Below are 21,455 nucleotides of genomic sequence, written 5' to 3'. Positions count from 1 at the left end.
TCATAGGTGAGAAAAATTGCCCTTGGCATGATCTGCAATCCTGAATAACGTATTTCACTCCAGAGGCGTAATGAACGGATCGCAGATATATAGCCTACAGTTTAAGACCTGTTTAATTGCGTTTCTGTTCAACTTACATGCGCAAAATATCAGCGTACCTTCCAACATATCATTTCCGTGGTCATTGTTCCTCAACGGCCAACCAAAGGCCGCGGTCGGTGTTGTTGTTGTTTGTCACCTCATTAGCTGGAATATTGAAACACAATAAATTTGTCAGGCTATCCAAAGATATCCAGACATATCAGCATGTTATAACGCGCTATAACGTAAAAATGATGGATGAGACCTCTCAAGAATAGCGACTGTCTGGTGACATCATGAAAACACTTCTTACGTTTTCGAATCAGGTTTTTAGACATTTCAGAAATAGTTTTGCCTGGCATTGTGTTTTCCTTTCGTTGAACGATATGAAAATATATTCTAATGCTGTGCAAGAACCTTCTCGGACGCATGTGGCCCTTGCACAGGTGGCCGTACCCGGGCCGGCTCAGGCCGATCTGTAAACTTGGCCGTGGGCTGTGCGGCAGGCGCGGATTGATTCGGCCTGTGCAGAGCGTGGCGCGCGGGCAGGGGCCGCGCGTCGGCGTCCCGCTGTTTAATAACGTCGGATTAAGTCCGCAGATGAATCGGTACCCGGAATTAAAATGATACCAACCTTGTAGTACAATCAAAATGTCAATATAGATGATTGCTGTGTAGTTTTAATAAAAGGATCGACCGCACCTCGCCGTTCGCCGGAGTGTAGACTGTAATTGGCTCTGGATTTCGCGGGGTATTGCCAGCAGTCGATACGGCGAGGCACAATGACGCTGCCCTGGGGCACACCCGGACGACATCCCGTCTGCTGCCGGCCCGGCCGCGTCCGACGCCGGCGTAAGTTGGCGAACCAGCCAGCTGTTGGCACGCAGTAATTACTGGCTTGGTGGCTGCCGACGGAGACGACACGAGGCCCGGCCGGCCGGAGCGGACGCGACGTTCCGACGGCGCGCCCCTCGGCCGACTCCTAATTTCGAGAGTTTGAAATGAAAACAACAGTGAAGCGTGAGGCCCATCCCTTTGTAGGCGCCAGCGTGGCCCTGTGTTATTCTATCTCTGGTCCCTCTACCCCAGTTATATAATGTCGTTTTTTGTCGGCTCCTCTCCCCTCGTTGGCCGTGGGGATGGAAGTTTTATTCGCCCCTATCCTTACCTTAATCAGCATATTCTAGTTGCCGCCTGTCATAACTAACAATGGCCTGCGTTCGAAACTCTTTAGCCGATCACGTGTCGGGAAAAATGGACGAAATGATTGTCCGAGAGCGCGTCATTGTGCTCGTCACGACTGTGCGTGTGAGTGGCAGAGGGGTCGGGCGAGGGGCCCCTGACCCGCTTTGAAGACAGCGCTCTGCCGGAGCCGAATGCGCCGCTTTGTTCGCCGTCGATCACGTGACTCCGGTCGGGCCACGGCCGAGGCGGTCACGTGACTGGCGCCGACCCGGCTGTCGGTAGCAAGCGTGCAGCCACATCGGGCTGCTGTGTGAACACTAATGCGAATATGCCTCCATAAATTCCGCGTGACGTTTATGGAGCCCGGCAGCACTTGACGACGTCCTGAATACCGTCGTTTCTTTATTTTGAGTATGTTTGGTGGGACTGAAGTGCACCCGTTTTCTCATCCCCTCCCCCGTTCCATGCCTGTCGGCCTCCCAACCGGGTACAAACTTCTCCTCTGGCCTTAGGCATGCTTTTATTGCCTACGCTCACAGGCTCGGGCCAGTCCAGCCTTACTTCAACCCGATCGCCCCAACCGCGAACAGAATGAAGCTGAAATCCGCACTCATGAACTCGCGCGCTTCGGTAAGCGCGAGCACCTTTGAACGTTTCTTCGTAATGCTCGGTTGACAGCCGGATGGTCAGAGGATCGCTCGCTGTGTGCGTCTGAGAGATGACGTCATCCAGCGTAGCTTTGAGCTTAATTGTCTGCGAATGTTTTAATATAGATGACCAGATCAAAGTCGACATTGTGCTGAATTGCATTTCATTCGGTTTTTACAAATGTTCCACTTCTGTCCTGTCTGAGACAGAAAAAGAGACCAAATGTCTTTTAAAGTTCATTATCTGCCAGCATGACAACTTGGCAGTCCATGTTATGCTACAAAAGTGCTCCATGCCCTCGTAGTATCGCTCCTCCTGCGATCTGAACAGCTACTCTGCAGTGATTAGTAGGGAACTGTAAATCCAAGATGTTGTTTTGCACACGCTATGATGAAACCATAACACTTCCCTTTGTCACAATTCGCCGCACTAAAATATCTGCAACACCATGACCTGCTCCCCCCCCCCCCCCTCTCCCGCAGTCCTGCGTCTCTCTACACTCCACGGCGGTTGCCAGGTTCCAGTCAGCGCCGTCTTCCCCCGCCTGGCCGGCTCCCCCAGCCGGCACCCCATCGGAGGCCGCCCCAGCCGTCGTGGCCCAGCCCCCGCTGCGCTGGCCATAATGTAGGCGGCCGGGCGTCGCTCCTGCCGGGTGTTGAATTCAATGTTTTAGCGGCGGCGCCGTAAACCAGCATGCATCCCAACAATAACAGCTCTACTAGAAATCAACAGGGAGCGAACGGCGCGGCGGCGGCCCCTAAATTACCCAGGCGGCCGAGCGGTGGCGGCGGCCGGGCGGCGACACAGCGGCGCGCGACGGGCCACCGCCGTCCCCTGATGAATGGGTACAGGTGAGGGCGCCGCCGCGCCCCTCGCCGGGCGACAAATGCCGACCGAGGGGGCGTGACCTCAGCGGGGTCGGAAGCCTAAACGGTGCCGGTAAATAGTGGCCGTGGCTGGGCACGAGCCGGCGCTGCCCCCTGCAGAGGGGGGGCCCAGCCGCAGAGCGGCGCAGATAGCAGCACCGGGGCCTCACAACGGCGGCAAGAGACGGCGCCGGACTCTGGAGAGGCGCGGCGCGTGAAGGGGACAACTCGTGGATAGCTTTGATAGTATTCATGTATGTAATAGATGAGTACTAACAATAGTGGAGTGCTCATGCTCGCTACAATGGTTCGTGGACGGCGTGCCGGTCAAGATGTTAGAAGTGCGACAGGGCGCGTTTGCTGAGTCCAGTAAACCCGTTGTAATCCGCGAGCCTGATCTTACAAAGACACGACGATTTGCATGCAGCACAAGCTGGCTTGACTTCTCTTTCATTAGCAGCAGGCAGAAGTCACGTGATCCACAGCCCTGCAGCGAGCCCTGCAGCTGGCCGCCGGCCCGGCAGCTGACCGCGCCGGCCGCGTCTCTTGCCCGCCCCGGACCCGAGCGTCGGCCGTGACTCACATCGCCGGCGTCGACACGCGCCCCTTCCCTCCCGCCGGAGCCGATCCAGCCAGGCGCCACGCAATTGCAGACGGCGTCGCGGCCGGAGCAACAAGTAGTCCGGACGGCGGGCGGCGGCGGCGGCGGCGGCGCGCGGCCGCCCGGTTTTGCCGACACGGCGCGGCGCGCGGCGCAGCGGCCCGCGGCCGGGCGGCCCACACGAGCCACGCATTCTTACCAGTGTTACACGGCTTTTTACGGTTGTCACGGGTTTCTTTACGATTGTTAGCCGGTCGAGATGGCAGAGAAAAAGTGGCACCGGCTGACTGTGTAATTGTGCGCGCTGCGGTAAATTAGGGGGTTTTGTTTTTACAGGAATCCATGAGGCGGGGGATTCGATTTGCGGCGGGTGGTGATTAAATGTTTGGCCGACTGTTGCGGGCGGGGCCCGCGCCACGCCGACAAACAGAACAATTTCCCGGCAGGCGCTCGGTCCTGGGAGGCAAGCTCTCCCCCTTCGCCACCCGGTCATTAGGCGGCGACGTGCCGTCCGTCTTGCCGAGGCCGCCACCGACCAGGCATTAGCAGGCGCGCGCGACCCCACCACCGCCACGCATTCTTGATACCGTTCCGAGGTGGAGACGGCAGTTCAACGCTCCGCGAGAGGGGACCGCTGGATTCCACAGATAGCTCAGCTGGTCCAGCGGGATTGCAGGCCCTTGACGGAGGACCCGCTGGATAACTCGGCCGAGGGGATACTGGCTTGGGGTCATTCAGGTGGTCGCAAATACACTTATTTGGCAGCGCAGTGTAGGGGCTACCGTTCGTGCCCTCAACGTTGTTAACATGCATTCACTCGGCAATGAGTGCACGCGTGTTGGCATTAGTCAAGGTGAGAAGTTCATTGTGACGTGCGAATAGTGCAGAGCGCATTTCAGGTGGTCCACGCCCACTGTGCTCGCCTCTCCTCCAAAAACGGTGTGACGCGAACAAAGCACATGTGGAGGAAAACAAAACTGAATAATGTGCGTGCTCTGAATCAAGGCAGAGGTGCACTTTGATATCAGCATATTCATTAATGACTGGGGATGCAATGCAAAAATGTTGAAATATATCTTGACAAAGTAATGATTCATAAGACGTTCGCCCATAACCGCGGACGTAACTACCACCGGTATCGGTGAAGTCTGGCCCCAAAAACTTCGGTACGTTGACTCGTTTTTGTGTTTTGACCGCACAAAATTTCACCAAAACATGAATGAGCCCCAGTGGCTTTTAAGGCGACGCTACGTCCATGACTGCACCTTGACTTCAATGGCTTTCAATGCCTACAGTGGTGACATATCTGGTGCATTAACCGGCAAGTAAAAGAGATACGAGACGAGCTTGCAAAATAAATATACTTCCATTGATTGCTGGCTCCCACCTAACTTTGCACGTTTTTAAGACTTTCGGGTACCCCTGCAAGTGTTTGGCGTGAGTAGATACATCTGAGCCACGAGCGGCGATACAGGTGGTAATTTATGGCGTCATAATTCTACGAACGCGTGGGGAAGCTGTACATCGCCAGCTTATGCTTCCGACCATCTTATTCCCACGCCTATTGTGCGGATGTGAAAGCTATGGAAACCGCACCGAGCTCCAGGGCCAAATGTCGGAGCCACCAGTGCGCGTCGTCGCTTCCATCGGCCGCGACATCAGCGTTACTGCCACGCTCCCTGCTTCCCCTGACCCCTCTGACTGCACCGAACAGACGCACCGCGCGCCGCCCCGCCCGACAGCCGGGCCCGTGTCAGCGGCACAGTCCTCCCCCACCCGAACCGCACGCTCAGGTCCGTCGTGTGACACCTCACCTTGCCGTGGTGCAGTCCTTGTAGAGCACGTCGAACTCCTTCATGGACAGCAGCTTGCAGCGGTTGACGCCCGGCTGGATGGCGCCGAGGCCGCGCAGGATGCGCACCTGCTCCACGTTACAGACCACAGGCACGATGTCCAGCCGCTTCAGCTTTGTGTAGACCGTGTGCAGTCCGCCGACCAGGTGCTTCAGGAAGAGCTCGAAGGCCTGCGGCAGGCACAGCATCGTCTCGCCGTTGATGATGAAGGCGGCCACCTTCTGCGCCCGGTAGTCGACCAGCTTGCACTCGTTGGCGCTGGGGTCGGTGGTGGGCAGCGGCGGCGGTGAGCCGTAGGCGGGCCGCTCGGCCGGCGCCGGCGGCAGCCCGCCGTACTCGGGCATCAGCCCCGGCGCCAGCATGCCACCCGGCTTGCCGAAGAACGGATACGGCAGCGAGCGCGGCGGCGAGTGGAAGTGCGCCGGCGGCGACTCCTGCAGCCGGCCCAGCGGCGGCGGGCTGACCGCGTGGCCCAGCCGCGCCGGTGACGGCGGCGGCGACGAGCCGGCCGAGCCGGCCGGCGGCGAGCGCTCTCCGTTCTCGGCCGCGTCCATACCTGGTGCGGCGGGCTGGCACGCGAGCTGCCGCGGCGTCCGTCCGGCCCCCTGTCCGTGCGTCCGTCTGTCTGTCGACCGCGGCCGGTGCGCGAGCCGTCTGTCCGCCGTCCGTCAGGCCGCGCGGCAAACAAACAGCGACACGTCTCTCTCACTCACAATCGCCAGTCGAATTAGACCTCAGCAGCGCCACAAAAGTCATAAACAGAAATGTGAGGCAGGCCCGCTTCAGAATCCTGGCGAGCACTGGCGCTGATTGGTCGGCGCGGACGACACGGTGAAACGCCGCGCGCTGATTGGCTGCCGGCCGGCCGGCCGCGGACAGTGGGCTGTACTTGAAGAATCTATTGTTATGCGTTGGTAAGAAATAAGCAGTCATCAATCTCGAGACCGTCATCTGGAGCTGGAACAGACAATGCTGGCCGGGCGAGAACAATGACAGCCGACAAAAGCCCACGCAAAATGCCAGCCTGGCGGCGGGCCGTGGAAAGTGAGGAGCCGGCTGGGCCCGGCGGGGGGCGCGCCAGGCTGGGTGGAGCACCACACACGCCGCGCATCGGCGCGACTCCGGCTGAGGACAGCGCCACCAGCACCTGAGGGCGCGATACCCTCTGGGAGAACATGGCCAGTACGCGAGGTGCGCAGTACGAGGCGTGAAGAACTCCCATTTGCGCTCTGTGATTTCAATGTTTATGCTCACGCGCGCAATTTGGCGGACTGTAGGTGCGCAGTGAGTGTTTTCGCCTGCGACTGGTGGCGTGTGTTTCGACACCGCTTCAGCGCCGAAGCCTTTTTACTGGTATACTGACCCTGTTGAATTATTGATCGAGTCGCCGGGGCGGGCTGGAAGCGCGCGGCCGCCGCTCGGCGAGAGAGCGACAGCCAGCGCGCGAGAGGGAGAGAGGGCAGGGAGATAATTGGCGGTGGTTCGGCTTTCGCCCGCGGCAGCTGACCTGCGGACCACCCAGCCGACAGCGCGGGTCGGCAGCGGCCGGAGTCGGACCCGAGCTGTCAGCGGCTCACCGGGCCGGCCGCCAGGGAGCAGCAGGCGCCGCCCGCTTCTGCGACCGGCGCCAGGCACTCAGCCGGGCGCAGACTTCAGTCAGGCTGCCAGAGTACCTGCCGAAGCTGTTGTCGTGAAGCAAAGCCGCGGCCGATAAGCGTCGTTTTCAAAGCACACCATACTGGGGGTGCGATTTAAGACAGCCTGTAGGAAGTTTTCAGCCCGTGATATGTGTCTGAAACAGCTCAGCTGTCCACACGTTTGTACGGGGTGCCGGAGGTGTAGTGGTTAAGCTGCGTTTCTGGGAAGCTAGAGCTGCGGGGTCCGCTTCCCCGCGGTGCCCGCCCTTCACGCCAGGGTGAGACCCAGGCGACGCCACGTGGCCTCAACAGCTGAGTGCGTCGTAAAGCCCAACGACGACGTACACACCTAAGTTTTGGTTTGTAAGTCATTGGTGAGCGGGAAGAATCGGTGGAATGAAATAATTCAGGTCCATTTACCTTTATGATGATATATGAAGCCGGTGTAAGTTGTAGCTCTGCTTAATGAAATGAGCAGAGCTACAGATCGTCAGGGTACACACAGACCTAGATGGTGCACAACGACCACACCATCGAACTGGAGCGGACTGTTGAAAAGGTAGCCAAACGTCCTGTTGAGAATGTAGCCAAACAATTAACTGAATGTCTGTCAGTCCGACACCGAGCTTATTCCTGCCAGGCCTTTAGACTACCGCCATAAGATTAAACACCCATCCGACCGTCCGACGTTCGTAACATCCTCAGAACGTGTCGGATGATCAGTTTCACTCCTGATCTGCAGCCTGTCCCGGGCTGTCAGACTCCTGGCAATGCGTCGTACTCCCATTTCATCACCTTAGCATACTTCCTCCAGGCAATCATGTACCAGTACCTGAAATGTGGCTTACATACAGCGCTGTGTCCACAGGCCGATTTCTCCCAGGATCTCTAACATTTTGCATTCTTAGACCGATAGAAATTATAATGCATAACCTTCCCCACGTTTTTAGTCACACCAAGCCACGAAAACAGCCGAAGCATCGTCGCTTCATGTTCGGCTATCGCGCTACGTCCTAAAACACCGTCATGATAAGGGCCGAACTAGAGCTTACACTCCTTTAAAAGCGCTCATGTTTTAAAGCTAGTATCTTTATCAATAAAGTTCCTTCTAGCAACGCTAGAAGCATCATGACGTGTCTATCTGGTAACACGAAAGTTGGATATTCTCAACCATTAGCACAATAGGCAGGCTCAGCTGGTCTAGACATCTTCGGCGTGTTCTTGAGCTTTAGCCGCTGGAAGTGCATGACCAGCGATGTGTGGGCTGTTGATTCGTTCTTTATATTCAACGTTGCAGGGAATGTTTCACACTTGAGGATATTGAAGCAAGCGCTATATATGATGAAACAAGCTTACTTGTAACTGTTGGCACACTTGTAAGTGGAAAAGACTGCTCTAGACAGTACAATTCTCTCTTTAGGTAAATATGCTCCTCAGTGCGTCATGGTCTTATTACGTCATCGTACCTTGCACAACATTGATTGAGAGCGCATTGACGGCCGTTATATCTGGAGATCGTGTTCACGAAGTCGAGATATGAACGCCTCGATAATTCCTTTTTTTACCTTCATTGCCGCAGGGCTTACGGAATGGCAGGATTTGAATGGCGTTACTACGACGCCATGAATGCCAAGGTAACTGAAATACTCTCCCTCCCCATGTTTGCGGACGCGTAGCCCAGAAACTAGACGGGCTTAGGTCTTAATAAGGGCATAGCTGTCAACAGCACAGAAAGGTTTTAACACGGCTGTTTCAGTTCAAAACCCCCTACAAATGTGAAACACTCTTTTTAACGGCAGTGTAAAACCAACCCAAAGAAATGTGTCATTCATTGATTAAAGCAATAGCAGGCGTTTATTTTTAACAATGCTTTATGTTTCCATACGAACTGAGGTAGGTTCAGGAATAGGGAGATCAAGGCGTCAAGTTTAAAGGTAACAGCATCTTCTGGGCTTGGTTCATCCGTGCGAAACAACGCACTGAAATGCGTCTTGGTGCCACTGCACATTTTCTGCAGAATAAGCTGACGCAAAGGCGTCCATCCATAAGGTGTTAGCAGAAATAGGTCTCTGTAGAATATTTAAGTTGCTTTGAAATTGATAAAGAAATCAAGTGGTTTGTGCTCTAGTATAAGAGAACAGAAGTGAATGGGTACTATTAGTACTGAGTTGTTCAATGAGCATTGAAACTGCCCATGCTTCGCCGCCAATTATCATCATGGTCTATTGCATTAACGGTGGCGTAACTGTTGTAGCGTCCTGACTCATGTGCAGTTGAAACAAAGCAAAAGGATGAGAAATGAAAAGATAAAAATAAAATGATGCAATATGAAAAAAATGAAAAGAGGAAAATAAAATAATGTCAAATGAAAAAAATGAAAAGAGAAATTAGGCATTGCACGCCGTGAAGGAAATCCACGAGACAAATAAGTGCCTGTGATATCAACATTTCTTTCCCTTTGGTTGTGTTGGATCATCGTACATTAGTGCAACTCATTGCCAACGTATGTAATAGACAGAAAAATATACAGCAGCGACCGGACTAACGGCAGGATGCAGCGCGCGACAATACCTATCACTTTGGCAAACGTCAGACATAAAAGCTGCAGGCATGCCAAAGAGAGATCTAAATTTGCATGGGGTTGACACCGTATAGACAGTTCTTGCAAAGGTACAGCAGGTGATAAGCTGCGAAGTTAAATAATTAAATTTGGTGTGGGGGCTCATGTCAACGTGCAAGCGCACAATATACCTATTAGCGCACAATATGCCGCTTCAGTCTACTCAAAGCGATTTGAAATAGTCCTAAACCAAATTGAGTGAGCGTCGAATTATGGTTAGGAGCAAATCCCTTTCCTCAAAATTATTCAAATCAAGAATGGATCAAGCGAGTTTGTTTCATCAATTTCCTGAGGAAACAACTTAAGCAGAATGCAGTATCCTGCATTACTCGAATAAACATAATTCGGTTAACTATGAATGCCCGCACAGCCAACGGATTATTTTTAATAGAGTAAACCGTCATAGCAGAAATGTCGAACAGTTAACATGTACCAAGGTGGCTGGTTAGATATCCTTTCGCTTGGAGGAAGACAATTTGACCCCCTGAGATCTCAGGAACTAAGGAAACGAGAGACACCAAATGCAGAGGGTGCGTTGTCCTGTACGTGAACTCACTTAGGTTTAAGTTTGAGGTTCCTAGGTCATGACCATTGCGACAAATAAGATTAAACAAGGTCAAACTCAAGGTTTGTCTCCAAAGTGCCCCAGAACCTATATGCCCGTTCAAAGCAAAAGTTTGCATACTCATTTAAGGCCAGTGACCTTGTTTGATCCTGTGAAGGTCATGACGACCAAAATCATACAAGGCCGCTTTGAGTTTTGCATTTAAATAAGCAACAAACATTACGCTGCGCAGTATGTTTTTAAAAACAAAATGTTGGGTCGCTTTAGGCCAGTGATCTACTATGACCTTTAATAAGTCAATGAAGGACAAATAATTCAGTTCTTGTTTTCGATAAATTGGAAATGAGCACCAGAACCTACCCTAAGCAGCAAGCCCCGAAGTAATAAAACAGGTTGGATTTGACCTTGGTCTGACCTTTATACCTGGCTCTAGGTCACTGGAATTTGTTCATTCAATTATTGTGTTGCCTAAGAAAGTATCTCAAAGATGTATGGCTTCGTGTAGCACCCCGTTGTTGCATGAGATTGAACGATTCCCTAGAGACTGACTTCGCTGAATCTATGGCCTGGCTTTGACCCGCCCTAAGTCATCGACCCTTTAAGATACATCCAAATCTTGGACATCAAACGATCTGCTTTTCAATTGTCTACAGCTGTGCAGAATTTGGTGCGGCAATACGGCGCCATTCGGAAACTATCCCGAAAAAACTTGCGGGGGTCAAATTGACGCATACCCGAGCGAGTGTTGAGTACATATAGGCAGAGAAAAACATGGCCTTTTCACTCGCCGCTGAAGTTTGACTTTAAACGTGCTGTGGTTTAAGACAAAACCGATGCTAAAAAGTGATTGGCCACCACTTTATGTCACGCTCGCATACGGTGAAGGGTGGAATCACGGCTATAGGAAGAATGTCAAACACTGCAGAATTTTGTGTAAGTAGGTACGCGCAGGAAAAGACCGACACCCCAAACACGATTTTTCTTTTTTGTCCGTGAAGAAGCTGTGAATAGCCAATCACACACCATTTAAGGAAAAGTTGCGCTTTCTGTCAAGAGGGTGCAAGACAGCCTTTTAAAATAACTTTGCCGTTAATTTATCTGCTTGCTGCAGCAATGCAACCCAATACAGATTGAAACGAGACTATTGCTCTGAGTCGAAATCTCTCACTCATTGCAAAGAAGGAACATCACAAAATTGTCATACATTTTCCAACGCAATAGTGGTTCAGGTTTGAAATGTCATTGGTTATATTCATGAATGCATCTGAATCAAGTACAAATGTTCCGACACTAACGGATCCACGGGCCAAGAGCAAAAGACCCAAAGATGGCAAACACGAGGAATTTCTTGCAAGACTTTACTTTATGAGAATTGCCAAACAATCCGAGCGCTGCACTCGGAAATAAGCTCTTACCACGATTCGAAATTGAATTCGTCCTGTGAATGTGATGTCGCAACTAAACAGTCCCATTTTTTGTTGTTGCATCAAATAATTGCATTAAAGAACTAACAGGTTATCGATAGACGCATGGAAATCATTCTGACTGCATGCTCAAGGTACAAGGCGAAGAAGAAAGCTGTTTCATTAACCACCAACATGTCCTTAAAAGCAATAGTTGGCACCAGGGGTATTCTTGTCTTTCCTTTGCACATGTCTGGGTCACACGGGGATGAAATTGACACTCAAGATAATATCCCGTGCATTTTATCTACCGAACGGTCGCAATCATCGTTGACTTCTAACAAATAACTATCAACAACTTTTTAGCGCGGAACTTGGCCTACCACAACGCGTCGAAGACCAAGGTTGTGTAAAAAGTGGTTTGTTCGCTCTTTTATTTCATTACAAACAAAATCACTCGTCCGGAAGACCACTGCCGTCCAGCATCCATCTCTCCGCCTGTCTGGTGTTCCAGTTTATATGATCGGTTGTTTCTGAGTGGGGCGGTAAGTATATCAAAACAGGATAATGTTTTAACTTTTCAAAACACATGTGACAAAAACATGAAAAGCATGAGAACACTGCGCATCCCAGACATGGACTTCAGGGCGCGTATAGACCACGTTGCCGACTGCATCGAACGCATGGCATCAAAGGACATTGACATGCATTGGAACTGGGGTCCTGGACGTATATTGAGCCCCTGTAACGCTACATATTTTTTATCGATCCCGGAATTTGAGAGCGCCTAAGAATTCGGAAAGCACATATGTAGCCATCTTCGGCATAGGTGGACATAGAGGGACTCGTTGTTACCTGTGCCACGGCGGGAAACTCAGGTCAACTTGCGTTCATTCGCAAGGTTTTCCGTACCGTCGAAATTGTTCGCTCGTCGTAATTGGATGAAATGCTGCTTTCCCACCCAAACCGCCCCGCTATTGATACCAGCCTAGCCACTGTAACGTTGATACTGTAGACTTAGGACCGGTAATGGAAGCAAGCTGGGACCTTGTACCGTACCCAGTCAGCACCATCAGCTCCCTGCTCCACAACAGATGGCTCTGTTTGAAACCGGCTGGCTTTATCGCAGACATGTTTGATAAGCTCTTCGATTTCGGTGACGTTGAAGGCACTAGACTTGTTTTACTTTAATTTGACGTGCTGGCTGCGAGGGCTTTGAAGGTGCATCGATGCTCTTCGGTACTAATGCGCTCGTTTTTGACTCAGTGTGCTTTATATTATATCACCCATACTTGCGCTGCCCTAACTAGGCAGCTATGCTGATGTGCTGATAGCAAATGATCAATCAACTCCCAAATGGTACCAAATGTAAGTTTTGCGAATGTATTTCGATGGCACGTTATTTTTAGTGTGTCAAAGCTGCCGAGGTCAAGAGTGATTGTGGAGTTTTCCGGCGAGTCCTGGCTATATACATGCCCTTTTCTCAAGCTCTTTGATCCCAACAAGTTCTGCTTACATGACGGAAATGCCGATAGTAAACTTGCATTCGGGAATGCATTTTAAGTAACTTCATGCCGTAATGCTAGCCACACGCTCAGAAAATTGCGATTATGAAATGCAACATGATGAATGCTGACACACAAATCACATGCTTTTCATGAGCATGATTGGGGTGAATAAGGTGCAACCACTTAGTAAAAAAAGAATGGCGACTACGTTATCAGCTGGTGACTCAGCAAGCATCCTGTCTTGTACCGCTTGTTATGTTAGACTGGCGGCAACTGCGATTCGTGCTAGCCCACAACTGACCTAGGGGGGAGGGGGGGGGGTCGGAAAGATTCCGAAATTTTCGGGACACAAAATGTGAAGAGCAGAGGTGAAGTAGAGAGCTGTGGTGAGAAAATCAGTATCCAAAAAAGGATTGTCTGAGTTAGATTTGACTACGAAAAACATAGTATTCCGATTCTGAAAGCAACTGCTCAAAGCTTACTCACCCTTCAAACAGAAATATTGCAACTTTTGTGCCTTGTATTCGACCGTGACGATATGGACATAAACACTGCTATCATGTAGACACCGTGTGTTGTTCTCACCTGCCGTGAGTGCGACGCATCGTGTCATGGCGTCACGTATCAGTTCCAAGGCCAGCACTTCGAACCGCATTGGATTACTACGAGATTACCTCCACTTTTTTCTACACTGGGTTGCTGTGACTTGTAAATCTTTGCAGAATTATAAGAACACGAAAAAGATACTGGAAAATGTGGATACCGACTAAATTAAGTGACTGCACTCAATGACGTTCCACAAATCTAAGGAAAGAAAAAGTTGAATTCGCCAAGTTCTACTACGTGAACAACATCTCTGAGAAACAATAACCATCGTCAGTGCGCATCACATGTGTGATGGCGCTGACAGCTTGGAAGGTTATCATCATGGGAGTTAACTTGGTCTGCACCTTACAGTTGGTGGTGATAATCATCATCTTTGTGAGACGACGACAACGACGGTGACAACACTATGAATGATAACGTGGGCAGGGTTCAGCAGTTTTAGTTATCAGATTTCTAACGTGCTAATCATTGAGTCCTCAAGAAACAAGCACGGAGAATGACACAGCTCCATCCACCTGTAGCCGTTGCGAAGCACCTGCTGCGGAGAACTGACTTTATCTTGGAAAATCTGCAGATGAAAAAAATGGGTGAGTTTTTCATCTCGTTTCCAAACTGTGTGACAAAAACGTAGTTTCTGAACACAACTCAACCGTTTGGAAGGTAAAAAAATAGTTGCATTGACTTGGGACCTCTAGCCGCTCGAAAGCTTTGAGCCATCAGATGTGCTTGGCTGTAGTTTCCTGTGAACCGGCCCGGCGCTGTTCAAAACAACTTGAACGACCCGTTATTTTCCAGGCATACTCATGTTTTCATACCGCATCCTTTATCGCCTATTTTCTGAGCTTGAACGGCCCGTTGTTCCCCGCCACCAACGCACCAAACGTACCTCCGGCGATCGAGGCCCCGTAATCAGCGCCTATCCGGCCGGTGAGCGGCCATCAATGAGCGTGATCTCGCGGGTACCGCAGCCGTCCTGTCTTCAGCGACGGCGCAGCATACGGTACAGAGGGTCACGAGGTGTTGTCCCACGTGCCAGGCGTCGCCAGCGGACAGCGTGCCTGCCTGGTGCGCGTGGGAGATACGGGTGGAGCAGAGGAAAGCTGGTGCTGTGGAGCTGCTGGAGCGAACGTGTTTCAGTGGAGGAGTGCTAAAATCGAGCACATCTCGGGGAAAGTTGGTGCGGCCAAAGTCACACCTGTCATGCGTTCTCTCCGTTCTTGATGTAAGCTATATCTACCACATGGTAACGCAACATATAAGCCAAGATGCATCTAGTCTGCAAAGAATGAAGGAGTTTGCGCGCCGATTTATAATTCCGGAATTTGGTGGTCACGAAAACTGTTTGGACTTTGAATCTTGTCGGCACTGCGATGGGTAGCGATATGTAGAGTCCAAGAGCCATGATCTATCAGCAAGACTAACGGACTGCCAGGAGAAGTTACACGGTGCGCAGCTGAAACAATTGTTTAGAAAACCATGGGAAGTCAAGGCCTAAATTTCATTAACACGCTAGGTGCTGTACCTATAAGTGTCTGTAGTGTCTGTCAGTCTGTTTGCGGTGCATGGGTCCTGTGAACTGGGCTGACTCGCTCTTAAAAACATGTAAACCCCCACGTCGCAAATCCCGGGCGTCCCCTGGGTTAGCGCAGCCCCCCCTCTACAGTGTCAAGGAAAAGGCGACGTTGCATAATGTTAGGAGCAGACTTGTACTCAACTGAATTTTTTGGAGCCGGCTGACCACTGGCTCCCAGATTTGGGCTCCGATTCAGCTCATGACTAAAACCCGCTCCGAATTTGAAAATCTAAGATTGGTTTCGGATATGAATATTATTATCTATATACACACACATATATGTATATATATATATATACATATGCATATATATATACATATATATATACATATATGTATATATACATATATGTATATATACATATATATATATATATACATATCGTCAGAGTAGAGCCGATGAATTTTAAAGGCAGCAGATAATCTTGTTCTGATTTGACCATAGGATATGGAAATTTAGGATGTCTGTACCATATAATTAATATGCTTTGGCTCCTGGCTGAGAGTTGGCAAACTTTAGGTAAGAATCAACAATATGGTGTTTGCTGCTTAGAAGTTACAATAACAAACGCTGTGCTTATGTTGAGAAAAAGCCTTGTTAACTATCGCTGCATACTGCCCATGTCATCATTCTAAAACGGCATGCTAATTTACATGGGTCGTACTTTTTTCCTGATGTTACCAATTTTTAACTTGAGTCATATAGCTCACTGACACAACGTTATTAGAAATGACCGGCTTACGATTCAGCTCTTGAAATTTACGAACAGAAAGCGACTCAGCTCATGGCTCAAGACATTACCTTTATTAACTAGCTGGCTTAGCTCGTGGTTCAAAAACGATTGGCTCGTGAGCTGACTCACGACTGAGCTGGAGACGAACACGAGTCTGGTTAGGTGATTTTATTAAACGGATAAACGTTTACATACTAAATGGCAGCCAGAAAACCTATGCCGCTTTATGAACTAAGGGGACCGCCATTTCTGCACACTCTTCCTGGATGGCAACACTGGACTGCGGAGGCCTCGTCCTACAGTGGAGCCGAAGCCGCCCAAGTTGTGGCGACGGGACTCCTTCATCGATGTGACCATCTGCTAGTCGGTTGCATATATGCATATTTTGAATCGCCATCCGGTGTTATGGTTTCGCCGATCTGGTTTGCGTCGCAGGCGGATAACCCCCAGCCGGCCAGCGAAAGTAACTGCTCAAATTTCGGGGGCCAGGAAAACCCTCCCATCATGACGTCATGAGTCGGCACCAGCGAGTTGGAGGAGCAGCGCGTAAAAGTAGCATACGTGCGAGTCAGTGTAAGCCTGCGTGAGTTCATGCCTCATGGTGGAATCGGCTCGTAGCCCATGGCGAACGTTCGTCTCTATCCTTGCACGAATACGTGCTCCTTAGTTGACCCTTGACTAGAATAGCTGGTGGGAATGCTTACCCTTAAGTGGACGCTAGTCACCGCGGAGATGCGTTGCTTGTAACCCACAAAGGACGCTTGTCTCTATCAACGTGCGTGCCTTCATGTGGTGGATGCTCGTCTTCACAAGCGTGCTCCACCGAGCGGTGGAAACCACGCCAATCAACCCGCGCGACCACGTGCTGGCCAGCGCACGTCAGTTCGCACCCCGGGGGTATCAATTGACGTGCGCTGGTGCACTCGTGCTGTTGTTGCACGTCTCTATCAGTGTGGGCGTGCGCCGTGTAGTGGCGCACGTCTCTGTCGGCGTGGCTGGGCTCGCGCCTTTTAGTGAAACCACGTCCGCTTCAGGGTAGTTAATTTCGTATCCCCTAGTGTCTTTATCAGCGTGCGCGTGAGCGCGTACCCCTAGCGGCCGGACGTCTTCATCAGCGTGCGCAGTTCTGAATCCCACAGTGCTGAGTCGTGCTAGCGTGTGAGCTCTCACCTCGCCTCCCGTTCGCACCTCCGTCTACGCGCATCAGCGAACAGCGGCAACGGCCACGCACCCCGCCACTCCGTGGCGCCATTTTCCAGCCACAGACACCTCGGAAGACGAGGCCGCCTGTCACAGCGGAATAAACACCGTAACGACCGGCAGAGGCGACAAAAAGCGCGCGCCGCGCGGAGGGCGGGCCCGGCGCGCCGACCCCGGGGCACGGCCCGCCAACCGGCCGCGGCGCGCGCTTTTTGTCGCGCGGCGGCCGGCGCGCGCCCGCCGCCCGCTGACCGGCCGGTCCGGAGACTCGACGCTGTGGCTCGCCGTGAACTTCAGGGATGGAGGGAAATGAAGCGGCGTTCAGTTTTGCTGTCTTGCAGGAGTTGCGCAAAAGTCGCGTGGTCAGAAATTTCGGCCGTGGGGAATTCAACCGCAGAGGGTCAGTAGATGCGAACATTTTCCTGTCCGTCAGCTACAGATGAGGTCAGATAGGAGGGATCGCCTGAGAGGCCAACTATTGCACGTTTCGTTCTCTTGGCCGCTAGTTGGTCGTTACGGCCAGTGTAGTAAAAAACCGCGGGTCGGACGTAGCAGCACCACGAGTCAGCAAGCGCGCCAACAGTATGTAAATGTGCTTAAAAAGATCCAGACGGCTCAGGGTAACATACAATAGAAGATGCGCATCCCAGCAGGGCGTCGCAATCGCCGCTGGCTCACCGTCGGCCGTTGAAACCGACGACGCCCAGCCGGTTGGCGTTCTGTCGGCGCGAGCCGCAAACCGCACGCAGGGCCGCGACAGAGCCTCATAAATCTGCATGTTTCAATTTCCCTCGCATGTGTCTGACTTTAAACGCTTGTAAATCACCTCAAGTGACATTCACAACACTCGGAGGACTTTGCGAATAAGACCGGGGACTTGTTTAAGGCAAGGATTTAATTCAATTGCCAGCTATTTGATAAACGCAGCTGCGGTAGAATTATTGGACCGCCACTAAACTGCAGATTGTGACTTTCCGGAAAGGGTTGATAACAAGCCATATTTCAGCCCCTCAGTGGCTTTAACGGTACAATATGGACCGTTTCTATTCAAACAAAACCAATAATATGGAAGAAGTCAGATTCCAATCCTTACACTCAATAAATTCCGCAAATGGCCGCTGTCGCTGATAAGTCGGTAGCGGCCGGGTATTGAACTCGGTCGCGGCCGCCAAGCTCAGCGAAATATGCACGCTATCGGGCAAAATGGAAATAACCCGACTGGAATCCCATAAAGGCTGGAAACAAACGAAGCCAATATCCATTTTTCATAATGTTATCATTCAATGCAGATGGGCGGGTGTTATAATAACGGTTCGCGGGGGCAATCTCGCTGGAAACGGGTTGACGTGGCCGGAATAAAGCTTCGCCAACAGCCGTGAACACATTAGGAACGGCGCTGGGGTGGTGGGCCTGCACCGGCTCCTCGGCAGCTCAGTGTCGGAGTGGCTCCACCGACTCGGCCGGGCTCGAGCAGCTCTACCCGCTCTGCATCCTCATCACTCGCCCGGAAGATGCATTAGCCTAGGAATGTGCCGTCCTAGTCGCGTGAGGTCAACATGGTCAGAGTGAGTTGATAACTCCGCGGAGTTCGGGCGACCACTCCTGCACATATGTTGGCTGGGGAAGCGCAGGCTGGTCAGCAGGCTGGGACGTTCGCCCATTTTCCATAAAGTGAGCATCAGACCTGACATCCTGACATCAGACCTGACATCCTGACATCAGACCTGACAGATCTGACATCAGACCTGATAGACCTGATGCAAGGAAATATCAGGGTTAACACATCTCCTTGTCGCCGCATCCCAGTTAGACGGTTCCTATGCATGCTGCCTACGACGTCTGAGCAGCCCCTCCAGGTCAGTGGCACCAGAGCAGCTCCGTCGAATCAGTGACACCAGAGCAGCTCCGCTAGCTCAGTGACATCAGAGCAGCTCCGCTTGCTGTACAGTGCTTTAGTACCCCGGCTGGCTCGGTGGTGTTGTAGAGGCGTGGCCGGTGCAGTCTGCCACGCCGTGACACCACCGTTATTAAAAGCGGCCGCTGGCAGCACTGGGTGCTCACGCCAGGCAGCACGGAGCTTGACGTATGTTACGTTATTGCAGGGTGTCTGTAATCTGAACGTGATGGAGCGGGCTGCCGAGGTAAGCTGGATGCAACTGCTACAGCACAAGACACCACTAGAAAGCGTAAGGCACCGAAAGTCTCGTCTCGTCCGTGGAATCACGGGGCCGCGTGGAGTGCGTTTTGGGTTCGTAATGTGCATGGCTGCAGGGCTGGTTGGAGCATTGGCGAGAACTTTTACCTGCCTTTTCGTTCCAGAAAAGCAACCAGATTTACTGCTATGTCCACACTCCATTAAAAAAAATGGACAAAAAGTTACTTTGGCAGCATCACCAGAGCGGCGGTGGAAATAAGCTCGGCGCTTAAGAGTACGCCTTTTCCTGAAAATGTGAGGATAAGTCCGAGCATATGATATGAAGGGCTTTTCTTAATACATCCTGTCCAATGACCAGTTGCTGTCATATTCGTCCACATTGACCGGACGCGGGTTATTGTTACAGCTCTGAAGTGCCAAATAAACATACTTGGATGATTATTTTTGACCAAATTATTATCCTGACGCGCTGCCAATGCATGTCTGAAAGCTTGCGCAAGTGCCTCCGGTTCAGAACAAATGCAGATTGAATTCAATATATTGCTTAGATTCTGAAGAATTTCCCATCTCTTTTATAACACCCGGCGTGAATCGTCTCCAAAGTAGCCTAATGCCTTCAACAAATAATATATGAAACAAAAATATTAGTTTAACGACTATTAACGACCATTAGAGCTGCAGTTCGCTCCTCCCACGGAGCCCTGCGGTCCGGGGGATGGCCGGACCCAGCGGACCGCTCCCCAGCCTCCAGCCGGTCCGGCTGCCAGTCATCCCCCCCCCCCCCCCCTCCTCCCCTGCCCCCGGACAGACAGAAGTCCGACAATCAATCGGGCGGCGCAAGCCTGCTAACGCGATTGTCTGTTATTGCCGAGCAGGAGCCGGCGGCGCGCCGCCAGGGACGACCGGCGCCTGGCCCAGGCCCGGCTTCCGTTGATGATTGCTGCTCATAGACTGAACACGGAGGCGGTCCGGTTCTGCCGAGGGAGGGGACAGGGTCACGGCTCCGTCCGTGGCAGCCTGTGTTCGTGGCTTCTTTCGAGCCTCTGGGATATTCTTTTCCGAGCAGTGGTTGGGTATCCATGACAATTTTGTGGTTGTTGACTCCTGCGCTGAAAGCGTGCAGGGATTACCCCTATCAATTGCGGCCAGCCTTCCGTTTCTGTAAAAAAGAAACACGCGACACATTGCTCCAATAAGTCATCACTAGGACGCGCGCTGGTCCTCTGCTGCCTCATACACATGCAGATTCGCAACATCGCGGATTTGTCCCATCCGTTCATCATGCAGATTTACATTCCATTCTTCGGCATAGTACGGCAGGTAAGCGGAGACCAAATTTGGCTGATACGAGGTTGGATCGGGTCCCGATAATGCTCTGTCCCCACCCAGCCACGGACCGAACGGCAGGCATTACGCGTACCTTGGCTGTAACCACGAGCTCGAATGTTCGCCGTCCCCCGGCCCTCCCCTCGAGGCTCCGGATGATCACCAGGCCGTCTCTCGTGGCGAGTGCGCGGCGTTCTTCGGCGCACACCGTGCGACCGGTTCCATCGGGATTCCCCTGGAGCTCAAGCGCTCGTCTGGTCACGTGCTGAGCGGGTGTGAAACGGAAGACGAACACAGGAAAGGCACCGCTCTGGTGACAGTCAGAAACTCTGGCGGACCTCTGGCGAAAACCGAAGCTTGTGCGCCGCCGCGGTAACACGAGGCCTAGTTAACAAGAGGCGGGTACCGAAGAGCCCGCCTATGTCTTGCGACCCGAAACGCACAACGGCCAGGTGGCCGCTCCCGCCCGGCTGGCAGTCAGTAATGTCGTGTGGACGGGGGAGGGGCGGGAAACGCAGGTCATAGTGCGCATGTGAATACAGACGCCGTTTTAGTGGCGTGATCCTCGAAATTAACAGCGCGTGCTGCCGCAGGATTATAAGGGATGGAAGGGGGTACACCTCCCGGCGACACCGTGAGAGACCCCTCCAATTGGTGAGTCTATGTTACTAGAAATGGTGCTCAGAATAGCATGTGAGATCTTTTTTGCGCCGATAATTTCTCGTAATGCATTCGTTTTTGTGGATGATGAAACATATCATGACAAAATTCAGAACGCAGGACGTTTTCAAGGCAGTTGGATGCATCAGCGGTGGCACATCAAGCCAGCATCCCAAAACCAGGCCTGGGAGCACAGGCTAGCGGCGACGCACCACCCAGCTTTGCCGGAACGAG

At 51.9% G+C, this 21,455-nt stretch overlaps 1 protein-coding gene across 1 annotated transcript in view; it reads right to left on the bottom strand.

Moving 5' to 3' along the window:
- The window catches only part of LOC119091450 (dachshund homolog 1), a 146,095-nt gene extending 140,446 nt beyond the window's left edge, over positions 1–5,649 (bottom strand). Inside the window, exon 1 of the mRNA XM_037214249.1 lies at positions 5,196–5,649. Within this exon, the coding sequence (XP_037070144.1) occupies positions 5,196–5,596 (401 nt within the window). The 5' untranslated portion in view covers positions 5,597–5,649. The remainder of the gene's footprint in view (positions 1–5,195) is intronic.
- Between the last annotated feature and the right edge of the window lie 15,806 nt (positions 5,650–21,455).

The sequence above is a fragment of the Pollicipes pollicipes genome, unplaced genomic scaffold (genome assembly GCF_011947565.3).
Source record: "Pollicipes pollicipes isolate AB1234 unplaced genomic scaffold, Ppol_2.1 Scaffold_3447;HRSCAF=4054_pilon_pilon_pilon, whole genome shotgun sequence".
Classification (NCBI taxonomy): domain Eukaryota; kingdom Metazoa; phylum Arthropoda; class Thecostraca; order Pollicipedomorpha; family Pollicipedidae; genus Pollicipes; species Pollicipes pollicipes.
Note: the sequence above shows the minus strand (reverse complement) of the source record. Positions and strands in the feature narration are given on the sequence as shown.